This window comes from Oculina patagonica, chromosome 4 (assembly GCF_052425735.1).
Source record: "Oculina patagonica isolate OP01 chromosome 4, crgOcupat, whole genome shotgun sequence".
NCBI classification, from domain to species: domain Eukaryota; kingdom Metazoa; phylum Cnidaria; class Anthozoa; order Scleractinia; family Oculinidae; genus Oculina; species Oculina patagonica.
Window position 1 is genome coordinate 1,846,247 of NC_135761.1, and position 22,766 is coordinate 1,869,012.

The 22,766-nt window shown below is 41.5% G+C and overlaps 2 protein-coding genes and 1 pseudogene across 3 annotated transcripts in view; 2 read left to right on the top strand and 1 right to left on the bottom strand.

Moving 5' to 3' along the window:
• LOC144649064 (E3 ubiquitin-protein ligase TRIM45-like) overlaps positions 1-22,766 on the top strand; it is a 79,741-nt gene that overhangs the window by 26,763 nt on the left and 30,212 nt on the right. The window lies entirely within an intron of this gene.
• Positions 1-22,766, bottom strand: part of LOC144649053 (protein mono-ADP-ribosyltransferase PARP14-like) — a 53,208-nt gene that overhangs the window by 14,891 nt on the left and 15,551 nt on the right. The window contains exons 4-8 of the mRNA XM_078508517.1: positions 9,234-9,527; positions 7,361-7,594; positions 6,686-6,931; positions 3,524-5,784; positions 856-1,086 (exon numbers count right to left, since the gene is read on the bottom strand). Coding sequence (XP_078364643.1) covers positions 856-1,086; positions 3,524-5,784; positions 6,686-6,931; positions 7,361-7,594; positions 9,234-9,527 — 3,266 coding nt within the window. The remainder of the gene's footprint in view (positions 1-855; positions 1,087-3,523; positions 5,785-6,685; positions 6,932-7,360; positions 7,595-9,233; positions 9,528-22,766) is intronic.
• LOC144651147 (uncharacterized) lies at positions 11,571-12,135 on the top strand (annotated as a pseudogene).

Below are 22,766 nucleotides of genomic sequence, written 5' to 3' on the forward strand. Positions count from 1 at the left end.
AATAATTAGAAGAAATCGACCAATTTGAGCTCTACATGCAACATTAGAAGCCTTATTACTCACTTCAAGATGACGTTTAGAAAACTGTAGATGTGTTCTTTAAATTTGTGAATTTTTCCCGCGAACAACGTCAATCATGCGGAAAAAAATATAGACAAATGTATGGGAAATTAAAAACGTAACTGAACGCTTTCTAGCTACATCCTTCAAACTCAGCGAATAAAAACGTTTGCCTGGCCTGGTGTCTTAACTTTATAATTCATAAGTTGTCCAGAATTCAATTTTTGTAAAAGATATTTGCCGTCGGATTCCCATACAAACACTGTAATTTCTACCCGCTTTGCCTTCTCGTCAAGATGGCGTCGGAAACCGTGATAAGGCCTACTGTTATGTTGTTTTATCATGATATAGAATCTGCTTAGTGTTGACAACTTTTATTGCAAACACTCGCCAGTAAGTGTTAATGCATGCGTATTTCCTTTGGGTGACGTATTCGTCGCCCACAACGAAAAGTTTACGGGAGCGAACTAGTCGATCCACATAGTGACATTAAGCCACATTACAATACTCCTATGCAAATTAGTCGCGAAAATGTCAAAAATTACGTAATTTAATATGACGTTGCCGTGGCAACGCCAAAAATCATGGACACATAGTTGACATACCAAAATTTTCGCAAAGGATGAAGAAACACCTTCTGAAAGTTTTAGTAAATCATCTTTTCAAAAGTCTAAAAAACCAAAAGGGGGTGGCATCCATCCCACCTGCCCCCACTGTACGTCCGAGGGTTAAATCTAACAAAGGGTATTTAACGCCAAAACGAGTCTCAAACTATTTAAATAATGATCAAGATACCTCCACTCCTCTGCCATTGTTCCACGGGGAACAAACCGCAAAGAAAACAGCTTGGCATTTCAGATCTCCTTTGTGTTCGCGATCGATTACAGCGATGTCACCTTCAACTATTGGACCCTTTCTGGAACACTGTTGTTGTAAACCTGGCCCAGCAGCTTTACTAAGGGCGCGTGCGCAGGGATTCTGTTCCAAATTGAGGCTTGATGCTGCTGTTCCCACTAAAATATCGGCCTAATGAAAACAGAAAAAGAAAACATTTTTGCTTTTTATTATATATAAGGTGGCTAAATACAGTTTCCGCGCGCTCTGTAAGTTGAATGCATCCTCGGAGACCCAGGGGCATTTAGTGGGGGTGAGGGAAACGCGAGACTGCGGGAAAAAAGTTCAGCATAGAAAAGTTGGAGCGTCTGAAAGGTGCCCCTGGGGAAAGAGTCAAACAGATCTCTGAATACTGCCTCCTGATTGGGCAGAAAAACCTTTGTATTCCCTTTGTATTATTCTGCCCAATCGGCGGCCTGCAGGTCTACAATCCTTTATGTGTATTCCAAAACCAGTCCGCTCGCTGTCTTGCCTGTTCGCAAAGATTTTGCTCGAGAAGGAAAATTTTCGGCTTTTGCCTTCCATGGTCGAAAAGTAGGAAGGTTACGGCCATTCCCGCGGTGAAATGTCTGATGACAGCCACATACATAAAAGGTCGGGACACACTAGGCGAAAAGTCGCAGCGACAGGTCTATGCGACAAGTCGCTCCGTGTTTACTACAACAAACGAAGTTGCTGCGACAAGGCGCTTGTTTGTTGCACACACAACGTATTTGGAGGAGTGGGAATGTGAAAAGTATACATGATGCTCTCTCATTGGTCAATTTATATTTTGTTGCAGCGATTTGTCGCAGACGTGTACATACGCTGTGACAACGCTACTATCGCTCATTTTGTCGCTGCGATGTGTCGCACGAATCCAAACCAGTTTGATTTCGTGCGACACATCGCAGCGACAAAATTCTGTCGCAGCGACATAGATTGTCGCTACAATGCACCATGTCACACGAGGCGACATGTCGCAGCAACTTGTCGCCGTGACGTGTTGCAGCGACTTGTCGCCTAGTGTGTCCCGACCTTTATGATGCATACTATAAACAGTTCTTTGTTCAAGGCCTTTGGGACTGCAACGCTTTGTTCAAGTCATTTCTTTGTTCTGCTTACTTTCCAAAAGAGCTTTTGGTGATTGTGCGTCAAAAAAGCTAAAATAATTCAAGATCACTGCTGCAAGCTCTGCACGCGTAGCTAGCTAGTCGGCCGCTCGACACATCTGCCTGATTATGCGTGGAAAATTTCTCGTGTTTGTAGAAGTTTCGCTTCAGGCAGCAAATGATTTTCCCATGAAATATCTGAACAAAACTGTAAACAAGGATTTCCTCGACTTGCACATCGCAAACAGCACGCAATTGTTAGGAAGGCACAAGCTGAAAATTTTTCTTCCCGAGTAATTAAAATCTTGTACATATAATTCGTATAAGAACACACGAATTCCGAAATGGACTGCAGACCTGCAAGCCGCCGATTGGGCAGAATAATACAAAGAACTTGTTTGCCCAATCAGAAGGCAGTATTCAGAGAGCTGTTTGGAACTTGCCTGGTAAGACTCTTTTCCCAGGGGCACCTTTCAGTCGCTCCAACTTTTATATGTCGATTTTTTGGCCCGCAGTTTCGCGCTATTATTTGCCCGCAATTTCGCGTTTCCCTCGCCCCCACTTCTGAAAATTATACTAAAACAATTATATGTCTCTGGCTAAGTGATTATTGTTGAATAATACCCTGTTGGTTCCAGCTCCCACTTTCTATAGAAAAATAGATTCCATTTTGCCGTGCGTCTGTTCAGTTATAGATCACAGATGACGTCAAAATGTAGTTAGAACAAAAAAGTGGCCCACGAGCCGCTAGTTGAGTGGGTCACTGATGTTCTTACCACATTTTGACGTCTTCTGTGATCTAAAACTGAACAGACGCACGGCAAAATGGAATCTATTTGTTTTATACAATAATAGAAGACCTCAGTACACATAACCTATTCCGGACATCAGGGTGGCGAAACCTGAGTCATCAAAGATTAGAAAGCAAAACATCGATGATGTATAAAGCTCAACATGGAATGACTTTTGTGTTGCACGACAAAAGCAGCTTGTACTCCTTTTGTTTATATTAGCTAGTTTGTTAAATAATAAATTACATTAGAGCCCCGGAAACTCGAACTCTGAAGGGAAACGAAAAACAGTTCGAGTTAGCGGGGTTTCGAGTTATTGAATATCTAATTTGCCATGTTAATAATTGATAGTTTACTGATTTTTCATGCCGTCAGTATACAGTATAGTGCAAATTAAACTTATCTCCTCAGAAACTCTAACACGATCATAAAGTCTGATGATTATAAGATGGAAGATGACTGTCATATACGTGATCTGTTCGTTGCACTAATCAATGGGCAACTGTGGCGAGTTACAAGAACCGGAATTCGAGTTAACGGGGTACATTTGATCCAAATTTTGATCAAGGGAAACGAAATTTAGTTCGAGTTAGCGGGGTTTTCGAGTTATCTGAGTTTGAGTTAACCAAGTAAAAATGACTGAAAAGAGGGGTCCGAACGTATTTCAGTTATCCGTATTTAAATTACCTCTTCTTTAGCAAGGTCAGCAACTTTCACTGTGATGCGAATGCTCTGTGCAGATCTTGTAGTTACCAGTTCTTGGAAATTCTGGATCCGTGTTGACCTTGGAGTCAGGCTTGAAGCGATAGACATGTCAAATCCTGCCAAGCTGGATTCCCCATTGTCGCTGAACGTCATTTCACCGGCAAATCGTTTCCTCGTTTCCTTCTCAAATTCGCTTACAGTGGGGTCATCGATGTTAACGAGGTGAATCTCTTTTAGCGTACAAAATGGGTTCCTCTTGCAGAAATCAAGGACAGCATCCAAGATGACCCTCGCACAAAGTTCACGGGGAAAGCCGTACACACCAGAACTGACCGCTGGAATGGCGATTGTTCTCAAGCTTCTTGCCTCTTTGAGACAATTTGTAATGGCGTATTTTAGTACACGTTCCTTCAGTTGTTTTCCTTCTTCGTCTTCCTCTGGATCCCATTTTGGTCCGACGGTGTGAATAACTTTGTCACATGGCAACTTTCCGGCTGTGGTAACCAATGCTCGACCTTCTGGAAGAACTTTTCCACCCCTGGTAAACCTGTTGCATTCTGTTTGAATTTCTTGACCACCCGCTCGTACGATTGCCCCAGCAAGCCCTCCAGCATGTCGTAAATTTTCGTTTGCCGCATTCACTATAGCATCCACACGATGATTCGTTATATCGCCTTTGAACACAGAAATCGTTTTCCCTTCTTGTGTAAGGTAGCTGCAAATGAGCTTCGGGGGTGGCTTTACTTCTACTTCATTCTCGTTTCTTTCTTTTGTCAGGATGACGCAATGGTTGCTGTCCTCTATTGTTTTCAAGAGTTCTGGACCTCTACGATCCTGCAAAAAAAATTTCTTCATTCCTGGTTTGTCAATTGGAACCTTGTCTTTCTGAACGGCCTTTGCAAGATCTTGAAGTCTTGAAATACATTTTTTCAGTCCTTCATTGGTCCCAGAAACTTCAATTCCTTCGACCTCAGAGGAAGCTTTTATATCAAGATAGCAAGTTGCAAGGTCTTTTTTAATTTCATCAAGCTTTGAGCTCCATTTTTCAACGATGAACCGAGTGGTCCCATGATCTAGAGGAAGAGTCTCATGTAGAATGGTGTTCGCATCAAAGAAGTCCTTGATCTTTTTGTAGCATTCTTCGACATCATCGGCAATGCCACTGACCCAAACGGTACTGGAGGAACGTTCTGCAAAAATTCCCACTTTAAACTTGGAGATAACCTCGGAATGGAATTCTTTCCAACGACTGCCTTCGAGAACTAAGGCATTTTCACGTGTTAAATGAAGACTCTTCTCCTGAATTACATTTTTCAGCTCAATTTCAGCTTCGGTTACGCTTTGAGAGCTTACACCGACTATCAGAACGTCGGTCGAGCCTTTGATTTCATCGTAGACAAAATATGCTTGGATATCTTTTTGCTTTAAAAGATGTTGAGTGAAATCCGAAACTTGGGATCGTTTCAAAACGTTTATTAAGTTTTTTGAAAGCTCAACAGTCTGTTCGACCACCTTCGAAATGAACTGATAAACTTCAAGCCTGACTTCCTGAAGTAGGCTTACGGGTCCCTTTAAACACAGCTTGTCGAAATTCACATCAAACGTAATAGATAGGTGTGGGTGACGATCTTCAAGCCTCTCACAAATACCAGACATTTTAAGCAAGATTAGCCGCGATCTCTGAAATTCTGTCTCGAATACCTCCACTACTGATTTCATAAGTTCGGTGTCTTTCTCAGCAGCATTGATTAACTCTTTCAGTTTTAGTTGTTCTTGATTTACGAAATCTTTCTTCCCGACAATCTGGGCTAATCGGCTATGTGCATTGAAAACAACCAGATAGTTTGGTAGGTCTTGAAATGAATTAAGCTCCTCCCACCGTCGCGCAATTTCATCAAACAGTTCTGGTGCAATATCAACTTCAATTTTCACGAAGCTCGTTAAGAACAATTCCACCCGTCCCGCCTTTTCTTGCAACAACTGGTGGGAGCACTTCTTTTCGGACGGAAAGATAGTAATAATCGAATTATGTGATTCTTTTGTGACTTCAACTAGTACTTCGCACTCTTCAAGTATGGCCTGTAGCTCTTGATCATGATTCTTCTTGATAAAATCAAATACAGCAGCATCAACTGTTACCTCCGTGCATCTTTTTGGTGGTTTCTCCAGAAAGGGGTAATATGGTTCGACTACCAACTCCTTGTCATCAAGGACGTGGCTTCTTTTGACGACATTCTGAACGCCTGCAGAAGAAAAGAAGAGAAAAATTATATTTTAATTATTTGGAGTTTAAAACAATTATCTTAATGTATCTTAAATAAAAAATTACTCGAGGAATATCTAAAATAATCGAAAATGTAGAGAGTAACCCCGAGGGTTTTTCTTGCAACGAATTCCGACTGTGATAATTATGATAACCAAGACCGAAGTATATCACTTACAAAATTTTGGGACGAAATTTTGTTTTTAGTGATTTGGGATATAAATGAAAAATTCGGAATATACCTGTTACAAGTATGTTAAAACTGAAAACTCTGTCAGTGCACTCAAAATATGAGGATCTGAATTGATTTGAATTGGGATCTCCTAGCATTTTGTGACTAAAAATAGCGCAAAAATCTAAATTTCAGGACGTTATATATTTTGAGTGGATATAAATATTTTAAAACTTACTGACTTCAGTTTTGAGATCCTTGAGGCAAATTCGTTCAGATAATAATATCATTAGATATTCATATTCCAAAAATGGCGTCAAATCCGTGACGCCATTTTTCTTAGTCAAAAATGCCAAAATGCAACAAACTAGAAACAACGACTTTTAGAGCATAAAGAATTCTATGTTGTTACAAAGTTTCAGAATAGTTGACAAAAAAATTGAGTGAATCGTTTGTGAGTATTTTACCCCCAACTCGAAAGGTATATGTACACCCTTTTTATACTTGTTTTGATTGGACATTGGTCCGGACTGGCTGTTTGGTTTAACTGAGGTACTCAATTTACAAAAGTAATATATCTATTGTATTGCAATATATCTCATATTTTTTTTCTTGTATTATATTGTCAACTTTTGAAGTATTTGATTTACATGCATTTGTGGAAACTAGCTTTTTGCGTTAGAACTACAATGAACATATCTTTACTTACTTGAGGGATCGTGAAAGATTATCAATGCTTTGTCTCCCGAATTTTCCTCTCTTTTGATGTCGATGACGCGATTTCCTCCAGCCTTCTTTTCACTTTCAAAGTACAGCTCTATGGCATCTTTGGATGTTTCTTTCTTTAAACCACTGACCTTAATACACTTGCAGATAGGTACGCGCTCCAGTTCAAGTTTACATCCTTGTAGACCTCTAGTGTCTTTCTTAACTTTGTCAAAAAGAGCTCCGAAGTCTGAAATGAAAAAAACAAGTGACACTGACGAGATATTCGATTCCAAAATCAATCAGTAATTACTTTTACGCAAATCTGTATTTATGTTTAAAGTCAACGGCGTTGATGTGTCCGCATCGACCGACAACACTAACAACTGTTACGTTTGACGTCACGACAGAAAAAAACTTTAGTTAACAGGTTTGGTGTGAGCGGAAAACATTAAGAAGAAACTGAGAAACACATTACCGCTTCAGAACGTTCAGTTAAAAAGCAAGATGTGGCCTACACATGTGGCCTAGTCTTAGCTAAAGAAAAAAACCCGACTATAGCGCTAGTGCAACACATTTTTTAAACTACTGGCAAGATTCCGACTAAATGAAAGCAGACCCTTTTTCGCTGTTTTCGCTTAACACGTCACTGTATTAGTATAAAGCTTTACATAGGTACCTTGCTGCGTTTCAAACGTTACAAGAGCGTTGTTGTTGCATCCAAAATACACATCAGCAACGTCTGTATCAGCAAATTTCTCCAAGTAATTTTTCAAATGGTCTTTAGATGTCCTGGTTTCGTTCAGCCCTTTAACGTGGATTCTTAGAGGATCTAGTGGAACTCGAGGTTTCTTCATTACTGTTAGAGAGTTATCGTCGATAAAATGCGGACCTTCAAGAAGCCGCTTTAAATCTGTTTTAAAAAAGTCAAAACAAGCATTTGAATTGTTCATAAAAAATCAGACATCATGCGTATCAAAGGGTAGTAACGGGGGAGGGGAGAGGGGAGGCAAGGGAATCCCAATCACGAGTCACGAGCCTGTTAAGGACGTTCGCGCTAATTGTTTATGCGCATCCTTACTGCGCACACAATTCATGTCGCAACGCCACGCCACGTCATGCATCGAGCGCGCGCGCTGAGGAAACTTCCTAAACACATATAGGGTGGGTAGCCGTTGCGTTAACTTCGCTTGCAGATTGCTTTCTTAAAGGGTCGGTGACGCCTACTTTTTTCGGATATATCACCTTTTCTGATAAATCTCTACCGATTGACAAAAAATGAGCCAAATTTGAATGTTAGAAGTTTATAATTTTTTCATTTTTTCTTTGCGTGCGCGATCAAATCAGTCACATTTTGCTGTTTTGATGTTTGCAAATGCAATTCTTCAAGACAAGATTTACCCTATGGGACTTTAAAAGGGATATAAGTTTATTCAATAGACCCATTCAAACAAACTGTGAGAAAGGAAGATGGCCTGCATCAATTCAGTTAAAATATTTTTGTTGCCAGAAGCTGCAGAGGTCACTTCAAGTGACGAGGTAAAAGTTATCCAAATAAGCGCCTTCTTTTAGATATCATATATCGGAAACGAATTCGGTGACCCCACTTTTTTTCATTTCTGACATGAGTAACTCGTAAACTAGCAGTAGTGAAAGTTTAAGAGAACGGGCCAATTAACTTCTTAATGCGCTTTTTTCATGTAAATCCAATTTATGGAGCTAAAGCAACCTGAATCGAGCCAGATTTCGTATGATTTAGGGTTTTAAGTATTTTAGCTTAAGAAAAATCTCAATGTTAGAAGATTTTCGCGCGAACGTCCTTAAATCACGAATCACGTAGATATTGTTAGACCTTTTTACGCTCCGTACAACAGCACAAAACTTTTCTATGTTTGGCATACTATTACAGCGCCAGGCTGATGTTGCCGATGGGAAATAAAGAGTCAGATGAAAAGAGTCTTACAGCGGTAGTGGCTTTTACGGTTAACGGTTAATACTTGCATGCTTGAGTAGGATGCTACCCCTTTGAGGGTTTTTCGATTTACTCAATTATGCTGTTCATTCATCTCTTGCGGAAATTTTGATATGTCAACTATGTGTCCATAATTTTTGAAATTACCATGGAAACGTTATAATTACTATCAACCCCCACCCGCACCACATTAAGAATTAAACTCGCATGCACGTCCGAGGTATAATTATAAGTTCCAACCGAATGAGTCAACTCCATTGAGATTTTGTCGATTAAAAAATATATAAATTCAGCGCGAGTTGTTATTGTTTTCAAATTCCTCGCAAACAACCATTTTAAAGCTCATTACGATGTATTAAACTATAAAAAATGGGTCAGTATTGAGATTTTGCCGATAGAAAAATACTATTCAAAGCACAAGTTCTTCGTTAAAATTTTTCATTACAGGAGGATTGCATGATCTTCAAACTTTAAATAGAAATAATTCAACCTATTTCAAAGCTAGCCTTTAAACTCTGAAAGAGAGTGTCGTCAATACCATAGTTAAGTAAGATACGAGACACTATAAAAGCCAACGTACCTTTAACCTCTGCAAACGAAATAACGGCATTTCCTTCGTCGTTAAACACCATTTCGGAAATTTCACCTCCCCCAGATTTTCTTTTGTTCTCGAAGTAATCCGACAGAGCTTCTTGTGAGGGTAGAATACCGCTAACAACAATGGTGATGTTTGTTTGGTCGCTAGAATCTTCTTTCTCCTTGCTTTGTCCAAGATCCTGTACAGGGAGCTCATCCTTAGTTGCCTCAAATAACGATACGTCGAGACATGAGGTTTCCAGCTTGTGTGGCGAGTGCTGTACTGTTCTCAACGCATCTGGAATAATAGGAAAAATATAAGACTGTAAGGAGATAATGCATATTTAACAGTTATTGGACGAGGTTGAGCAAAAAATTGTGATTTGTCAGTGGCGAGAGGCAAATAATTGATTTGCGAGACACTGACAAATCACGATATTTTGCGAGAACCGAGTTCAATAATTGTTTTATCATTCGATCACTAAATTTGTTTCGCAAAAAGTTCTTTCGGGATCTGCGTGGAAATCGCACTATTTCTTACAGACCAAAGCGTAACTCCACCTGCGATAATCGAGCTGGTCTTCATTCAATTCTCTGTCTTTCAAATATTGCCAAAATACAATAAGAGGAGTTTTTATTGCCTTCTTTGTAGCTTCGCTGTGTTTTTCGGGCCTAGCAGAAAAATCCAACCGCTCTGGAAAACTAGCTGCGATTTTTTCTCAGAAGTGGACACAACTACGCATGAGCAGAATATTACTTGTAGCAAAATCACTGTCAGACACTAGTGCGCACGAGCAGACCATTATTTGTAGGCAGTTATTTGCAGATCACGTGGTGGGCTCTCGGCCAATGAGAAGGAAGAAAAATTTGTATCCAATGATAAAAATTTTTTTTATACATTGTAGTAACTCGCTGTCTTCTCATTGGCTAAGAGCCTACAGCTAATTCTGCGAATTCGCTCAACCTACAGATTAGTGAATAATCTGCTAGCAGATTATTCACTAATCTGTAGGTTGCGCACGCAATGCATGATTTCCAAGAGCAATGTGCCAGGCATCTGGCGGTGAAGGAAATTCAAAATTTTAGTTTGTCCATTCGCTTTTTCAACCGAGAACAAATTTGACCTAAGTTTAAAAATTGCTGGACAATAAAGTTTCAAAAAACACAAAATGGCCAACAAAAATTGAGAAGGAACTACGAAATACTTTGAGGAAAAAGCATTCAGCCGGAATTAGCACAAGTTTTGAAACAGGTAGAAATAGTTTTTTTTATTTTTTACTTTATCAGAAAAACAATGTAAAATAAAACAATTATAAGATTCGGTTTTTGTGTTATCTGGAATAATCAAGATCTCGGTACGTGTTATCAGCCATTGATTATTCCGGATATCACATAAAACCTCACCCAATAATTGTTTAAAAAGCGTAGAAGGTAAGTGAGATTAAAAAGACCACACTAAGCTTTCGATTGTGCTGACTGGAATCTTTCAAGGAAAAAAATTAACAACTTCAAAGACTTTAAACAATGTGGAAGAGGTATTTTCTTCATATTCTAGAACCTGTAGGAGGTGTTTTCTTTTTAAGTTGCAATTATGACATCAAGGATTATAACTTTCCCTCCCAATTTTCCAACGAACTTTTGCTATGGTGGTCGGAATTCCGCGAAACTTTCGCTTCAGAAAGAGACTATCGAAACATTATTTGGAATAACAAAGAAATACGAATAGAAAATAAGCCAGTTTGTTTAAAAAACTACATTTCGTCAGGAATCTTTAACATACATGACCTGCTACTTGATCTAAATACAACCGACTCCTATTGCTACTTTGCGAACAAGATTTTAAATAAAACCAATTTTCTTCAATGGGCTGGCCTTCGCCATTCTATATGTTGGATCTTACATATTTCGCGCCCTTTCAGATCCCTTAGGAATTCTATTACATCGTTAGCTTTTGTTTTTACTTTTATATTTAAATTCACGGCGTCGTTTAGTTAGTTTTCCGTCATAGTGTTGTACGAGCTGTAGCGCAGTTTTCTGCAGTTTTCGCCTGTTTTATACAGATAACCACTTTCGCGGCCACAGCGCCAAAAAAATGTAAGTTTGTTTATAGTTCGTTTTCGCTACCTTGTAATTTTGTGCTTTATAAGTTTCTTTATTTTGCTTTTCAGTTTAAACCTCGCTAAAGACCTCGCTAAGGACCTCGCTAAAGACACTGAACTTCAATCTAAATATACTGTTTACCGTGTGAGAGTTTACTATTGTGTGGTTTACTGGTCGCGAGAATTTATTTCGCCTTATGGCAGCTACATAAGTTTAAAATTTTTGAGTTTACCTGGATACAATGGATGCGAACGAAGAAGTTCCCGATGATCCTGGCGCGCTCTTATTATACGAGGAGAACATTCAGCTTGTGAAGGAGAAAATGCCTGGTTTTTTGGCTGCATTTGAAGCATTTAAGGAGGCTCATGTTACTTATTTGTCGAATCTTCAAGACGAGACAAGCGCGACAAGATGTCAGGAACAATTTGTTTACGAGTCTTCGCAAGCAGACAACTTCTGTCAAAAGTTTCGAGAGTGGATTAGAAGTGTGGAATTATCGCTAAGCTTAAACTCTGAAATCAACCCTGAGGACTCTGCGAGTCAGATCGCTTCTCGTACCTATTCTAAGTCTTCAACAAGACAATCACGTCGTTCGAATCGTAGTGGTTCACAAAGAAGCAGTACCTCATCTTTAACGGTTGTACGAGCAAAGGAAATAGCTCGTATCGCGGAGCTGAAAGCTGAGGCAGCTGTGTTTAAGAAACGTCAAGCGCTAGAAGAACAAAGGTTTCGTTTGCAACAAGAGCAAGAGCGTTTAACACTGGAAACCGAAATCGCTAAGTCCGAAGCCAAACAACAAATTTTAGCCACAATCATGGAAGCCGACCCGCGTTCGTTTGTGCCGTGCCCGACAACTTTTGTGCCCAAAGAAAGCAAGGGAAATGTTCCAACACCGAGCGTCACAGGAAATAAGCCATTACCACTCAAAGATGGCCGCCATTCTACCGTTGATCCGGAATTACCTGATCATGAATTGTTCAAACTTCCAGAATTACCTGACAAGAAAGCATGTCCCGCAGAATCTGAACACTCTGCGGCTTCATCGTCGCCGAGCTTGAGGGCTTTCAATGAAATGCTAGAGCTTCATCAGCACCAAAACGACCTTCAGCGGCAGCAGAATAAAATCGTGGAAATGCTGGCGACACAACAGAAGAAAAGTAATCTTCCCCAGCAGCGAGTTCCAGTTTTCGATGGTGATCCAATAGAGTACGGCCCGTTCGTCAGAGCATTTGAAAACATCATTGAGACTAAAACCTCAGATAGCAATGAGAGGCTATACTATCTCGAACAGTTTACCAGCGGCGATGTTAAAGAGCTTGTTCGTTCATGTCATTTTCTTCCACCAGACAAGGGTTACCAAGAAGCTCGACGGCTATTGAAAAAGAAGTTTGGTGACGATTATCGCGTCGTAACCGCCTATGAAAGCAAGGCACTGAATTGGCCTGAGGTGAAACCAGAGGACAGCACCTCTCTGAACAAATTTTCTATTTTCCTTATGAGGTGCAAAAACGCAATGGTAAGCAGCAAATACCTGTCAAAGCTCGAACAGCCTGATACCATTCAGAAGTTAATTATGAAGTTGCCCTTCAACTTAAGGAGAACATGGCGCCGTTTGGTAGACCGTATCATGGAAACTGAAGAGAGGAACGTTTCGTTTAGCGATCTTGCGGAGTTCGTTGAAAATGAAGCGAGAGTGAACGACAATCCCGTGTTTGGGAAAATTGTTGAAGATGCGAAACCTAAACAGAGCTTGCGAAGTAGTCTTCCGCCGAAGAAACCTGACGAGAAGAAGAAGAGTTTTGGTGCGCAAGTGAGTGGTGATAAAACCCACCTGCTGGAGCGCAAATGAGTGATGTTCAGACCCCGTCTACTGGTGTGTCACCTCTTGGATCAGCCCCCTCAACTGTGGATGTCTTGTGTTCGTACTGTAACTCTGGGCACGCCTTAGACACCTGTGATGCCCTCAGGCGCCTCCCATATCAGGATCGAATTCAATTCCTCGTACCTAAGCACCTTTGTTTTGGTTGCTTGTCCGCTGACCATACAGCAAGAGCTTGCCCGGAAAAGAAAACATGCACGGTTGCTAACTGTGGCAAAAAGCATCTAACAATCCTTCACACGAACACTGCAAGTCGAAATCGACCGACTGATACTCCGTCTACAAGTACCTCGCCCACCGAGGAGTCTGCGCGCGTTCGTAACGCGATGATTAACCTACCCCGCTCGAAAATAGGCATGGCTGTTGTTCCAGTTAAGGTTTGGTCGAAGTCGTCAAGAACACAAGTGATGACCTACGCCTTTTTGGACAGTGGTAGTTCCTCATCATTCTGTACAGAATCCTTGATGAAGCAGTTAGGAGTCAGTGGCTCGAGAACTCAGATTTCCTTGACAACGTTGGAAAAGAAGAACAGTCTTTTAGACAGCTTCGTTGTGAAAGATCTTGTCATTTCCGATCTGGATGAAAACGTCCTAATTGATTTGCCAGCACTCTACACGAGACCAGAAATACCTATTTCAAAAGGGGACATTCCTACTCAGCGTGATATTGACCAATGGCCGCACTTGTGCGGAGTACACCTACCTGAAGTTAATGCTGAAATCGGTCTTCTCATTGCCTGTGACGTCCCCACAGTCTTCGATCCTTTGGAAGTGAAGCACAGTGAAGATGGTGGCCCTTATGCCTCGCGAACGTGTATTGGATGGGTTGTGAACGGTCCTCTAGGGCGTTATCACGAAGGCCCGCATGCCACCAGTTTATTCATCAAAGCCGATCCTGAGTTTCATCAGATGGTGAGAAATTTCTACGATAGCGGTTTCAGTGAATCAAGCGCTGAGGACAAACCTGAAATGTCACAAGAAGAGATCCGTTTCATGTCCGAGCTGGAGAGTACCGTGGTCTTGAAAGATGGACACTACGAAATTGCGTTGCCTTTAAAAGCTCGTAATGCACCACCACCTAACAACTACCCGCAAGCCATGCAGCGTGCTCTCTGGCTGAAAAAGAAGCTTCAACGCAATGGGAACTTGTACAACGACTACAAGGGGTTCATGGCGGACATTATAGACAAAGGATTCGCCCGCAAAATTCCAGCGGATCACCAGAAATCCAGTGACGTGAAATGGTACATACCGCACCACGGCGTTTACCACCCGCATAAGCCCGGGAAGATACGCGTGGTATTTGATTGTTCTGCCAAATATCAAGGCAAGTCGCTCAATGATCTGCTGCTCAATGGTCCGGATTTAACGAACACTCTATTTGGAGTCCTAATGAGATTTCGACAGGAGAGAATTGCACTTATGGCAGACATTGAATCGATGTTTTATCAAGTAAGAGTAGCTGAGGCGGATACTACGTATCTTCGCTTTCTTTGGTGGCCTGATGGCAACTTGGAAGGTGAGCTTGAAGAATACCAGATGGTTGTACACTTATTTGGAGCCGCCTCTTCTCCTGCATGCTCCAATTTTGCCCTGCGCAAAACTGCGGAAGACAACAGTGAACACTTTCCAGAGGAGGTAGTGAGCACAGTTAAGAACAACTTCTACGTATACGACTGTCTTAAATCTTTACCATCAGTTGATGAGGCTTCACAGCACGCAAGTGACCTACGGTCTATGCTTTCAAGAGGCGGTTTTAGACTGACGAAATGGATAAGCAATAGTCGCCAAGTCCTGGAAACTATTCCCGAGGCTGAACGCGCCAAGGAAGTAAAAGCTCTTGACCTAAGCAAGGATGATCTTCCAGTTGAGAGGGCTCTTGGTGTCAAATGGTGTGTGGAAACAGACACCTTCGGTTTCAAAGTGGAGGTTAAGCACAAACCACCCACACGACGAGGCATTCTTTCAGTCGTCAGTTCTGTTTATGACCCCTTGGGTCTCGTTGCACCCTTCGTGTTACCAGCTAAACGGTTGCTTCAGGACCTTTGTCGCATCAAGCTAGAATGGGACGACCCAATTCCCTCAGAGCCTAAAGTTCGCTGGGAGGGTTGGATGGCGGATCTTCCCAAACTATCACAATTTTCTGTTGATCGCTGTGTTAAGCCTGCTGGATTCGGTGTTATCTCATCAAGTGAGTTACACCATTTTTTAGATGCTTCCGAGGCCGGTTTTGGTTCAGTTTCTTATCTTCGTCTCACCAACGAACAAGGCGATGTGCACTGCTCCTTACTTTGTTCGAAATCACGTGTGGCACCTATTAAATCGATCACGATTCCACGCCTGGAGTTATCCGCCGCAACAGTCTCTGTCAAGCAAGACAAGGTCTTAAGGAGAGAATTAGAGATTCCAATCGACGCCCAGTCCGTTTTCTGGACAGATAGCACCGCAGTATTGCGCTATGTCAAGAACGAGACGAGACGGTATCACACCTTCGTGGCCAATCGGGTCGCTGTTATTCGCGATGGCTCTGAGCCTCATCAATGGAAGCATGTCAGTGGTGAAAAGAACCCTGCAGACGACGTTTCCCGCGGTTTGACAGCCGACGTCTTCCTTCGTCGAGAGCGATGGTTGACGGGGCCGGAATTTCTTTGGAAACCTGAGTACATGTGGCCAATGCAGTCAGAGGCGTTAAGCGTCATCCCCGACGAAGATCCGGAGGTGAAAACGGAAGTTAAAGTGTGCACTTCTTCTTTAAAGAAGCTGAGCAGCTCTCTCTCGGATTATTTCCAGAAATGTTCTTCTTGGAACCACCTTAAGAAGGCTGTCGCCTGGCTCATGCGTTACAGAGAAAACCTTCTTAATAGGAGTAAACACAACAAGTTGAATCACGATGTTCCCAAATACATCACCGTTGAAGAGATGGAGAGAGCGGAGAGAGAAATTCTAAGGCATGTTCAGAGAAGAGCCTTCCCCGAGGAGGTTAATCATCCCGAGAAACCAGTCAAGAAGAAAAGCCGCCTGTACAAGCTCGATCCGATCGTTGTTGATGGGCTCTTATGCGTTGGAGGCCGTTTGCGTAGAGCTTCTCTACCCTCAGAGTCAAAGAATCAGATTATTCTCCCGAAAGAAGATCACACTACCAGATTGATAATCGACCACTATCACAGGATTTGCGGACACTCCGGCAGAGAACACGTCCTGGCCTTGGCTAGAGAGAGGTTTTGGATCACTCAAGGAAGTTCAACTGTGAAAAGTGTTCTAGCTGAGTGCGTGAGCTGCCGTCGTCGTCAAGCACCTCTATGTCAGCAGAAAATGGCCGACTTACCAGAATGCCGCGTTTTGCCTGACAAGCCACCCTTCACATCAGTCGGCGTAGACTATTTTGGGCCCTTCCAAGTCCGTCGTGGGCGTTGCCTCGTAAAGAGATATGGCGTAATCTTTACATGTCTAGCAATTCGAGCTGTACATATCGAGATAGCGCACAGCCTAAACACCGACTCGTTCCTGCTAGCCCTGCGGCGATTCATTACCAAGAGAGGCCAAGTGAAGGAAATTTATTCAGACAACGGGTCAAACTTCACCAGTGGTGAGCGAGAGCTGCGTGAGGCTATCTCAGAATGGAATCAGGAAAAGATCCACAATTCTCTGTTGCAGGAGAGCATCAAGTGGTCCTTTAGCCCACCGTATGGATCTCACTTTGGGGGCATTTGGGAGAGATGCATTCGAACCATTCGGAAGATCCTTCGAGCCTTGCTACGAGAGCAGATCACTGATGATGAAAGTTTAGCCACTTTAATGTGCGAAGTCGAAAGCATCATGAATAGTCGACCCATCACGACTGTGTCCAGTGATCCAAATGACTTGGAGCCTTTGACGCCCAACCACCTCTTGTTGCTCAAATCAGAAATCCCTTTACCTCCTGGTTTATTCAAGAAAGAAGATTTGCTTTCGCGCCGTCGGTGGAAACAAGTCCAGTATTTGGCTGATATTTTTTGGAGAAGATGGAGCAAGGAATATCTTCCCCTTCTACAACTTAGACAGAAGTGGGTGCACCCTAAAAGGAATTTGGCTGTTGGTGATGTTGTTTTGGTTGCAACGGAAGCATCGCATCGCAATTCCTGGCCGCTAGGAAGAGTCGTCGAAACCTTCCCAGATAAAAGAGGTTTACACACTTGCAATATGAGGGTTTTGGCGCAAATCCAAAAAAATGCGTTCGGGGCTTCGCCTGGCTCGCCTGCCGGCTTCGCCATTCTCGCCCCTCACTGTTTTTTTGGATTTGCGTCCAAAACCCTCATATTGCAAGTGTGTCGGGGTTAGATGACAGCCTTTCAACCCATGCACATGTATCTAGGCAAAGGCACCCTTTTAACACTTGTTGAGGACTGTCCTAAAACAAGTGGCCCCCGCCAAGCCCCAAAGAACAGGCGCGCCAGAATTATTTTTCAATTGAACAAATGCTCTTATTGAGTAAACGAAGATGGGAAGAGGGAGAACTGGAGAAATTAACTTGAGTGTAAAGAAAAACTTGAAAAGATCTCGTGGAAAAGCGTTTACAACCTACAAAAAAACTAAAGAAAATGAAAAACAAATAACAATCTTTTTAACAGACGAGCTGATTGAAAAATTAAAAAAATTAGACAGCAGTGTTGTCGCAAACGTTTTAACAAGCTAAACAAAACTTGCACGCTCCGGTGAGTGCATAAATTAAGTTTTCCGCGTATTGCTGCCTCGATGTTGTTGATCTTTTTCAGGCTTTTTTTTTCTTGCAATACAGATTCTTTGGAATTCTATCAGTCGTTTCTCTTGTGGAGTAACTGTTTGTGTTGCTACTTCTTCCAAAAATTGATAAACTCGAGGATTGTGAAGTAAAACACGTTCTGTTGGCGTTTGGCTCGTCATTCTTTATGATATCCAGGTGTTAGCTTGATTTATATACAGAGTAAAGAAAATGACATCATTAAGCTATTTTTAGTGACAATGGCTCCAACAAGCTCAATCGCGGCGCTTAAATATTGTTTAACTTTGTTTGCTTTCTGTAACCAATATTATCCCGTTGACTTAGCTTACACGCGTACCAAACCTTTCTTGTGCCTTCTGACACGTGAATTGTTTCCTCTCACGTGTTTTTTGACAAGTCATATCTTTCTAGCGTTTTCTTGCACATGTATCAATACCTTTTTCTAGCGCTTTCTGACACGTGCAATCAAACCTTTCTCGTGTTTTGTCACGTTTATTTATTTATAGTATTTTCGTCACGTGTATTAACCCAAGGTTATTTACCGAAATCTATTTTAATTGCTGATGTAATTGCTATATCAGCCAATCACAGGTAAAATTATAACTTTATATTATTCACCTAATCTTTTTTCATTACACAAACATGTATGGCCGATGTATAAAGACGTTTATCAAACCTTCATCGAAAAAAGAAGCAAAGACGCAGCTTACGGACATGAATCATTTGGAAACGACAAACGAGGGTCCGATTATAATATTTAACATCAGCTATTCGTGCCTTCGCTTCACGAAACCGAAGCAATTACGGACAACAATCAGATGCTTGGTCGCGTGAATTTTTATCGCAAGGTTAAGTATATCGGAAGCTTAAAGACGTTTATCAAACCTTTCTAGATCAAAAATTAAGAAGTTTTAACTCAGTTTATCGACATAAATCATTTGTAGATGTCTAACGATGGGATGATACAACTTTAGCGTTTGCTAAACTTGACAAAAATTATCTTAGTCACAGGCAACACCACATGCCAAATGGGTTACGGCGTAACCCGAATTGACAAAATTATCTAAGTCACATGCCTTAAAACGTCAACACATTAGAATACCAAATGGGTTATGGCGTAACCCGAATTGACAAAAACTTGCAAGTTTACAAGCTTAAAATATTCTGACGTTGTCAAGGAACAATTTACCTTAGTTACCGTGGACATGAATGTCCGCCGTTGTCAACGAACAATTTACCTTGGATACCGTGGCCATAGATGTCCGCCGTTGTCAACGAACAATTTACCTTAGTTACCGTGGCCATGAATGTCCGCCGTTGTCAAGAAACATTTAACTTAGCAACTGAATAAAATTATTTTTACTTAACACACTTGTAATGTTTATTGATTGCTTATATTAATAGATACAATATTGTTTCACGGCTCCCAAGAAAAAAAAAATAAATAAAAGTGAAATAACCCCCTGCTTCACACCTATTTTTTGGTCAAAACAAATAAATACGTGCGGCCCATCTTTTGCTGGCGGTCGCTAAATTATTTTGTCGCAGTCAGAGCGTGACGTGCAGGTCGAGGGGGCTTGGGTCTTTTGGAAAAGAAGGATCGTGGATCGTGGATCGTGGAAAAAGGAACGACAGCCTCAAATGTTGTTCAGACAATCAACAACCTCTTTAGTGATGACTCGAATATTTTTTTGCCACTCTGGCGTGAAATATTCAATCACAAAGTAAACAACAAGATGAGCGCAGACAATCATTCTTTCATTAAATGAAAAAATGTTCTATTGGACTGAAATTTTATTTCGAAATGTCGGTGGTGCTTTCGAGAAGTTTTTTTTTCATTTTTTGTCTTTCTGCTTTCATGATCTCTTGTCGTATTTTTTCGATGTCTGGCTGTGAATTTGTTTGTTTGTGTGCAAAGCTTGAACGTAAAGTCTCTTTAAGTTGACGATATTTCTGCATTTCTCGTAAGATCAGTTGAAACTCTTTGTCAGAAACAAGATTATCATTCAGAGCTTGTGAGACAGAGCTGTTTATCGAGTCATGTTTTGCAACAGCCAGAGCGAGGATTCTTGAGTGCTTATTAACTTTACGTTCAAGCTTTTTGTTGATAACTGACAGGCTAGTGGAAGCTGCGCCAGATATACCTGCTACTGCGGCAACAGGCACGCCGATAACAATTCCAACACCAGTAAGTGAAGTCGCAACAGCTCCAGAAGACAGAGCTGCCGTCACGGCGCCAAGACAGACCACGGAATAGTGAATAACTTTCCGGACTTTTTTATATTTTTTTAACACAAGCCTGTAATGCTCAGCTTCAGCGGATATTTCTTTTTCAATTTTACTTATTTCAGTCAGCCGAAAATTCTCGGCATTTGTTGGGAGGCTTGGATAAAGTTGTGTTTCTTCGCGATCACCATAAGCAGGGGCACTCGGGAGAACATTAGCAGATGACATGGTCTCGTATACATAAAAGTTAATTTTGTATTTAATTTAATTCAATTCCAACTCATATGTAAGATTTGAGCCGTTAAAATCGAATGGCTTTCCATTCTCATCTCTAATCGAAAGAGTCAGAGATGATACATTTTCTTCAGCAGAAACGTCGCGCAAGACGTTAAAATGTGTATTTTGGTAATAAACTTTTTCATACGGTTTTCCACGTATGTCAAAAAACGCTAAAAGGCTTGATGGCTTACCATTTAGCAAGCTTTGTTGCTTGTCGATAAGGTCACAGTTGATGAAGTAATTTTTAGGATTTGAAACATTATTTACCTCAATTGTTTCAAAAAATTCCTTTTCAATACTTGCGTAATTCTCAAACCCAGGCAAATTAAAGAACTTAATAAGACTTTCATTCAGTCCAAAAGTTTTTAAAATGGGCTCTTTTGCTTTTATTATCAATGAACGGCCTGCAATGCCTTTTGTTACAGAAAACATGTTTTTCTCTGGAAATCCTTTTTCAAAAATACTCCCAATGTCATCGAGTGAGAAGTTTCCTTGCCGTATATAACGCGCCTTCTCTTCCTTGTTCACTTGTTTATAAAAAACTATTCCATCCTTTTCCAAACTATTCCAGCTGTTGTAAAGAGAACAACTTAAAAGCCGGATATAGCTCGGTTTTGGAATAGGCTGGTCAAAATAAACAGTGTTCGGATTTTCTTTTGTGGTGACAGTCAGCACAACCATTTTTATATTAAATAAAAAAAAAAATGTTTAATATAAAAGAGGACCATGGATGCAAAAACAAGAGGTTTTATGAAGTGGATGAAAACCCCAGAAGCAACTACAATTTCTAAAGCGGCAAAAGACAATGCATGGAAACCTTTTCTTGCAAAATATCCAAACGCTGACCGAACAAAATTTGTTGCACAGGTTGAGTTCGCGTACAACCACACAGCAACGGCAGACATTTATTACAAGGCAGGGCAAGGCCATTTGATAAATGTTTTTGGCTCTGACAGCAAATATTGGAGCCCAGAGATGAAAAAAGCACTGGGGGTGAATCAAATTTCAGGCGGTTTTCCACAACAGCTGTCACCAAGCGGCGCAAAAGGCTCATCTTTGCCAATTCCCGCGGTTGGATTTCACGAAGCCGCACCGAGTTTGAAAAAAATATTTAACAGCAAAATCAACATCTACGTCACACCAGACCAATATTTCACAACGAAATTAAGAGAGATTTTTCAAAAAACAAAACTGAAGCATACATCAGGAAAAGAGTCAAAAAGGTGGCTTGCTAGCCAAAATATGGGCTACTGGCCTCAGCAACTTAACTTTGCTGTTTGGTGTGCGACAACAGGCAGTGGGGTAAGCCGAGAAATTTTCGATGAAGAACACTCATCTCTTAGCTTGCCACCGATTGTGCGAAATTTTTACCTTTTTCACGTTTATTTCACGATAAGGCGAATATTGTTTCAGATGGGGGGGATTCAGAGCGTAAGCGCCTTGCCTGGCGACCCAACTTTTAGCCAGTTCGACAACAAGTACGACGTGGCTTCGTACAAAAGAATATGCGCTGAGTTCGGTGTTGACCCGTCAAGCGATTTCCGTTTCACAACAGGCGCAAACCACGGACTTGGTAACGTTTATATCTGGATTACTAACATTGGACCAAACAAAACTGGAGCAAAATACCCCGATTACGATAAATTTTCGGACGAAGGGGGAGCTGCAAGCAAAGGTAACTTGATTCAATACATCGAGCCAGACGACGCTGCATATGCACAGGCAGACTGGTTTTGTCCTAACGGCACTGAAGGGCTTACTCAGGCAGGTTTGTCGAGAGTAAACCAGTCGATAGAGGCTTTTGTCTACTGTATTCTCGGTTCGCAGGTGAACGTTCGAAGTAGCATACTTGGAACAGGCGGCCGTGCAAAGGAAGCGCAAAGTGAGTTCCTCGTGTTGGTTGAAGACGCTATAAGGCAACCTGATCTGGCAAAGTCGGTCCAAAGATACCAACTAGCCATCGACGAAGCTAAGGTTCGGCTTAACCTTGCAGTCTGCCCAGGTGCCTGGCTGATGCCCGCTCGTATGGTGATAAACACAGAAAGCGTTGTTGGTTACAATAACCAGCTTAAGCAGGCTGTTGTTGGGATGAAATTAGGAGTGAATGATGAGGTTAATAAAGCTACAAAAAAAGCAGCTCTTAAACTGATGGCCGGAGGAAAATCAAAAATCAACCCACCAAACAGCCACCCTTCAAATCCTATACACAAGAGCGCCACAGCAAAAAAAAATCAGGCACCCGCCGCAAGCGCTGCTGAAACACCAGCTAGCAACGCGCAAAGCGCTAAAGCTACGAAGGCCGTAGCCAATGATTCA